The sequence below is a fragment of the Conger conger genome, chromosome 18 (genome assembly GCF_963514075.1).
Source record: "Conger conger chromosome 18, fConCon1.1, whole genome shotgun sequence".
NCBI lineage: Eukaryota > Metazoa > Chordata > Actinopteri > Anguilliformes > Congridae > Conger > Conger conger.
This window is the reverse complement of record NC_083777.1, coordinates 3,472,998-3,480,000: the sequence shown is the minus strand read 5'-3', so window position 1 is coordinate 3,480,000 and position 7,003 is coordinate 3,472,998. Positions and strand designations below refer to the sequence as shown.

At 48.1% G+C, this 7,003-nt stretch overlaps 1 protein-coding gene across 1 annotated transcript in view; it reads right to left on the bottom strand.

The window, feature by feature from the left end:
• Nucleotides 1-7,003, bottom strand: part of arid4b (AT-rich interaction domain 4B) — a 60,993-nt gene that overhangs the window by 31,561 nt on the left and 22,429 nt on the right. The window contains 4 exon segments of the mRNA XM_061227704.1: nt 1,414-1,555; nt 4,036-4,127; nt 5,056-5,135; nt 6,175-6,265. Of these exon segments, the coding sequence (XP_061083688.1) occupies nt 1,414-1,555; nt 4,036-4,127; nt 5,056-5,135; nt 6,175-6,265 (405 nt within the window).

The window sequence follows — 7,003 nt, the reverse complement described above, 5'->3', positions numbered from 1 at the left end:
GCAGAAGCAAAGCTAAACCGTCAGGCTTCGGTGAGGCACACAAAACGCCAGGCACTCTGGCACAACACCTGATAAGACCGGCCGCTATATCCACCCTTCCATCTCCACAGGCAGATGTAAACAACTCCGAAACGTAACCGATCCGTTCACAAGTCAAAACTTTAAACAAGGGAGTGACACTTAAGCACTGCTTAAATCATAATCCCAGTTTTCTGAACGGGGTAATGGGACGGTATACACACTCCGAAAGCCATGGCAATGTATCGATAAGAACTCACAGCTCTGTACTACACTCGAAGCAGATGCCATCTCGATGAACAACTTGTCTTGATTCGCACAGGCTTGCGAGCAGAAAGAAGGCCCTTTGATCACAAAATGAAAGCCGATACAAGTGAATGTATAAACATCCCGCGCGCACGATGTCGGCTGGGAAACAGATGCAGGAGACAGCAAGGCCTAAACACTGCCGCATCCAATCATGTTACGGTGTGGAAAATCAAGTCACATCTCTGCAAGCAATCCTGAAAACAGCCCCAATACCAGCTCGGTGCATGAGGTGCATTTTGATACCAACTGTGGCTTTGAAGGCCCGCACGCATCAGGGTCATCTTCCTGGTTTCTGTATCCACAAAACGTTGGCAAAGAGCAGTGACGTAGGTGACCTAAGCCCTACACCTCTGCCTCCTGCGGTCAGCTCTCTGATAACATGGCCAGTGGCGAAAGTGTAGCTTATGTGGAGGGAATACAATAGTGAGGGAGAGGGATCAAGGGGCAAAATAATCGGTAAGTAACTAACAAGCAACTCACTAACTAATTTAGAAGATCAACAGAATTCCTAAAAAGGTGTTGAAAAGCTTTTCGCTCATTAGACGGGCTCAGAACTTTACATTTAGCAATGTCATCCGATAATTATGCAAAAACATACATCATGTCACGTGGGAAACCGTCCTATGAACAGCTCGGATTCACTTCCGGGGTTACGCTTCCAGTTACCTTCCCCTGATGCAGAGTCAACTGTCAACATGACAGAGAGGTCGCTAAGCTTATTGATTATCTCTGCTGATTGCTATAATGCAATGTAGAAGAGGCGCTTGCCAACTGCCAAAAATTGACCTCAGAATTGACTGCAGAACAGAAGAAACACCACGGGAGAATCAGGAGACCAGAAAACTGGAGACCAGAAAGTCCATTCCTCACTTTACATTTGATTATGCTCTTCTTTCTCATTAGGAAATAGTGTTTGCAGTCATTTATATATAACGTAACGCTAACCTCTTGTTTTACGGTTATAGCGGGTGAAACCCTGGCATTGAACAGGGGGATGATATTTGTTGGGGAGATGGAATTTGTTGCGGCAGCTACACTGGAGCGGCGGCCGTTTGAAAGCGGCTGGAGGAACTGAGCGGGGCTTACCAGCGCCGGATACCACGTGCTCTTCTTTTTGTCGCCGGGGGCAACCACCTCCACGCACACAACCTTCCCCACCAGCTCGTCATTCTCCTGCTGGTCACCCTCTTCTTCCTCACTGGAGGACGAGGACGATTCTTCCTCTTTGCTGAAGGGAAAGAGAAACCAAGAGCAGAACAATTACCACTCGAGACGTGACACACTCAGAAGTTTGTGCATGTATAGCAACAACAACAGCATTAAAAACAATATTGTCCTTTCTTTGCATTACAATACTGATAAAGTATTACCCATAAACAAACAAAACCAAGATACAATTTATTTTCTGGAAAAGTTGTTTTCCGCAAAGCACATTAAACGTATTGCACTCTAACGAATCAGACACCATCACTGCATCCAGTCTGAATACTGCGTCCATTTGCAATACTGACCAGCTATTCCACACTTTAACTTCAAATACTTTCAAACACAAGTGTGAAATGTACACAGATGCTTCAAATACTTAACCCTGCCATTACATGTCACCAGCAAAGTTCATTTTAAAGGACCTTTTGGAGCAATATTGCGAACCCTTCCCATGACACCTTCTGGAGATGGTGACCTGACTTCAAACAGTCACCATTCACACACACACACCCCGTTCTCAGCACCAAACAGTCACCATTTACATACACACACCCCGTTCTCAGCACCAAACAGTCACCATTTACACACACACACCCCGTTCTCAGCACCAAACAGTCACCATTCACACACACACAGCCCGTTCTCAGCACCAAACAGTCACCATTTACACACACACACACACACACACCGTTCTCAGCACCAAACAGTCACCATTTACACACACACACCCCGTTCTCAGCACCAAACAGTCACCATTTACACACACACACACACACCGTTCTCAGCACCAAACAGTCACCATTTACACACACACACACACCCCGTTCTCAGCACCAAACAGTCACCATTCACACACACACACACCCCGTTCTCAGCACCAAACAAACAGTCACCATTCACACACACACACACACACACACACACACACACACACACACACACACCCCGTTCTCAGCACCAAACAGTCACCATTCACACACACACACACACACACACACACCCCGTTCTCAGCACCAAACAGTCACCATTCACACACACACACCCCGTTCTCAGCACCAAACAGTCACCATTCACACACACACACACACACACTCACACACTCACACACTCACACACTCACACACTCACACACTCACACACTCACACACTCACACCCCCTGTCCATCCTTCTCTCAGTACTGGCCATAAGCGCCACGTGCTAAATAACCACCATAACTTCTGAGAACATTACTGTCAGAAACATACATATTAAAAGGACAAAGACATCTTTACTTAAGTGTCATTTTTCGTTGGAGTTAGCGCAAGCTCATTTCCTCTACAGTGGTTTACAGAAATCACACAACAATAAAGTAGCTATAATTAGGAAGCAGTTACAGCACACGAGACCCCAGGGTTGAGCTGACTTAAAAGGTGGTGCTGAGGATATTCGCCACACGATTGCTTATTTACTTCAGTAAAGAAGTATAGAGCTCTAATTTTGAAAAGTAACGGCTCCGTCTAACTGCGGGATATAATATACCCCTCCTGGATCCCAAACTGATTATTAAGCAAAAACAGCAATGACTGCTCTCAGCGAAGAGACTCCGAGGAACCGCATTTGTGAAGAGATCATTGGGGCCTGTGAAGATGAGGCAAATTGCTTCAGATGTTCAGGAAAACGTTGACTTCATGCCGAATACTCCAGGGTGTTGGGGGGGGGGGGGGGGGGTTTACGAGGAGACAGACTGTGATTAGATGGTGTCGAGCGGTCGCTCTCCGTGGGACAGCCAGCGTCCCAGGAGGCCATTCTGCCCAATTTCACCCCACTTTACAAGCAGCACACAGACAGGAAGTGCACAAGCCTGACTTCCCCCGTGCGTGTGCTGTTGCTGAGCAACACACGGGGCTCATTCCAATCGCTTCTTTTTCTCCTCCTTTCTTTCCCTTGCGCCTTTTCCGACTCCCAGCCCCCTCCATCGGGAGAGGCGAGGAGAAGAGGTGAGAAGAAGAAGTGAAGGTGGGGAAATAGAGAAAACATGAATTGGGCAAATGCAATGTCCTTGTTGCTCACAGACGTGGCAGACGGGGAGAGCTGGACCAACAGGTCTATCATTCATATGTCACGCTCTCTGGAAAAACACTTCCGCAAAGAATGCGCTCGCGTTTCAGCCAAACAGGAAGTGCTCACGACGGCCACACGTTCATTCATGTGAGCCAAGAGGAAGTACTCTTGTTGGCGACACATTCACTCACACCGCCAAACAGGAAGTGGTCATGATGTTGACACGTTCATTTACACCATCAGAGAGGAAGGTGGTGTACATCCAGATGGTATTATGAGTCTGCATAAAATGTTCAGCTGTCCCCCCCAACAAAGAGTCTTACTGTTCCCCAAGCACCCTGGGACTTTAACCCAAATTCAATTTTCTGTATGAGTTCACACAAACTACCCATAATGCAAGAGCCAGAGTGCCCCTCCCCTCCCCAGTCACCAGGCAGGGCGGGGTCAAAGCCCATACTCACACGGGATTGGACCGTCGACCGCGGTTGGTCTTCTTCCCGATGACTGGCGTGCCAAAGTGTTCAGGGTTGGTGAGGGGGAGCCGGTCCAGGGTCTGAAGCGAGAGAGGACAGCACACGTTTCATTTAAAAATAAACTAGTAAGAACAGGTCACCATGGTGAAGGATATTTACCAAGCAAACAACGATAAAAAGAGGGATTGGTGGGTTAATTAATCGAAGAAAGCTATTTAATATTGCCTTTGACAGATGAGACAACTCAAACAAAACCCTCCCAAAATAGTCCATGCAGTGAACGCCCTACCCAGGGAAACTTCTGCATTCTGAAACCCTGCCAGTGTTCAGTACAACCAGTGAGACAGGGCGGAGCGCTGGCAAACAATTACCCACAATTCCTCACTTCGGATAGTTCTGTGGAAGTGAGGTTGCTCAGAAGAGTTGGCTAAGGTTCTGACTCAAAAATACAGTTTAAAAAATAAATAAATGATATAATGTAATTCCAGGCCTCTTGGATAGAAACGAGGTTACCGGTATCTATATCTACGCCTGCAGTAGGGCACTCTAAAAGCTACTGTATGTGCAAAATGCATATAAAATGCCTATTTTGCAGTTCCGCAAATTACACAATGTAGAAAAATCTAATCTAATCGCACACAAACAGAAAACTGAATGTACAAGGTTGGCCGGGTGAATAGCATGAATCTGAATAACCTAACCTGAAAAATCTGATGCGAACAAGGTTCACCGTGACTTAAGGCTGTGTAGAGCTGTGGTTGGTCTGTGAGCTGTAAATGACTGGATATATTCAAGTAAACAAAAATGAATGCAAATAACAAGTCAAATCTAAAGGCAAATGCATTATTTGCTCTTGATTTTTTTTTTTCTTGAGTACCAGCTGAGATATAAACCCACTTTCAGAGTGCTGTCTGAATGCACAGTCCTTCAGAAGTTTTTTGAGGGCAGAAGAGCTTTTGGGAATGAAAGACGAGCGTAGAGGAGAGTGCTGAGGGTAATAGAGCTCACCTCACTCTCCGCAAAATGGCGCGCTCCTTTCAGGCACAGAGACGACCGTCTCAGAGTCTTCTCATCTCCATCATCAAACACTGAGAGAGAGAGAGAGCGAGGGAGAGAGAGAGGGAGAGAGGGAGGGAGGGAGAGGGAGAGAGAGAGAGAGGGTGGGAGGGAGGGAGGGAGGGAGGGAGAGAGAGGGTGGGAGGGAGGGAGGGAGAGAGAGAGAGAGAGAGGGAGAGAGGGAGAGAGAGAGGGGGAGGGAGAGGGAGGGAGGGAGGGAGGGGGAGAGAGAGGGTGGGAGGGAGAGGGGGGGAGGGAGAGAGAGGGGGGGAGAGAGGGAGAGGGGGGGAGAGAGAGGAAGACAGAGAAAGAGGGAGGGAGTGAGCAAGAGAGAGGGAGAGAGGGGGAGGGAGAAAGAAAGAGAAAGAGAGAGGGGGAAGAGAGAGAAAGAGGGAGGGAGTGAGGGAGAGAATGGGAAAGAGAGAGAGGGGGGAGAGATAGACATTTGAATTTGAGAGCGAGAAGACATGCAAGCTACTGTCTCACCCCACACAAACTGATACCCCCCCATACATACACCCCCCCATACACACACCCCACACATACACACACACACACACACACCACACACATACACACACAGGCATACAACCACAAACACAAACACACACAGGCATATAACCACAAACACACATAGCCTACATAAACACACACAGACCACACAAACACACACAGGCATACAACCACAAATACACACAGCCTACACGAACACACACAGGCATACAACCACAAACACACACAGCCTCCACAGGTATACAACTACAAACACACAGCCTACACAAACACACACAGACCACACAATCACACACAGCCCACACAAACACACCCTTTCCAAAAAATTGTACTTAATTGCTGTCACAGAGAGCCAGAGATACACACAGCACACCAACAGCCAGGAATTCAATTTCTTCAGCCGGGGAGGTTCGACTTCTTCACAATCAACTTCCACATATTTCAAACATATCTCCGCCATTTTGAGGCGGGGGTGGCCTGTCTCTGGTGCACACATGTCCTTTCATGAACACACACGTGTGCGCATTCCTCCACACACAGCGCGGCTCACACACTCACCCACAGTGTACAGGCTGGCGTCCGTCAGCTTGTTGATGACGGCGTCCTGGTACACCCCGCCAGGGTTCCTCACCTCCACCGCTGCACCCACCTGCACAAACAGCAACACTGAGCGGCCCTGACCAAGACTGACCAGCACTGAGTGGCCATGTCAGTGTATGGTGTATGAGGGTGTGTGGATGGTGTATGAGGGTGTGTGGATGTCAGTGTTTGGTGTATCAGGGTGTGTGGATGTCAGTGTATGCTGTATGAGGGTGTGTGGATGGTGTATGAGGGTGTGTGGATGTCAGTGTATGGTGTATCAGGGTGTGTGGATGGTGTATGAGGGTGTGTGGATGTCAGTGTATGCTGTATGAGGGTGTGTGGATGGTGTATGAGGGTGTGTGGATGTCAGTGTATGCTGTATGAGGGTGTGTGGATGGTGTATGAGGGTGTGTGGATGTCAGTGTATGGTGTATCAGGGTGTGTGGATGGTGTATGAGGGTGTGTGGATTTCAGTGTATGGTGTATCAGGGTGTGTGGATGGTGTATGAGGGTGTGTGGATGTCAGTGTTTGGTGTATCAGGGTGTGTGGATGTCAGTGTTTGGTGTATCAGGGTGTGTGGATGTCGGTGTATGCTGTATGAGGGTGTGTGGATGTCAGTGTATGCTGTATCAGGGTGTGTGGATGTCGGTGTATGCTGTATGAGGGTGTGTGGATGTCAGTGTATGCTGTATGAGGGTGTGTGGATGTCGGTGTATGCTGTATGAGGGTGTGTGGATGTCAGTGTTTGGTGTATCAGGGTGTGTGGATGTCAGTGTATGCTGTATGAGGGTGTGTGGATGGTGT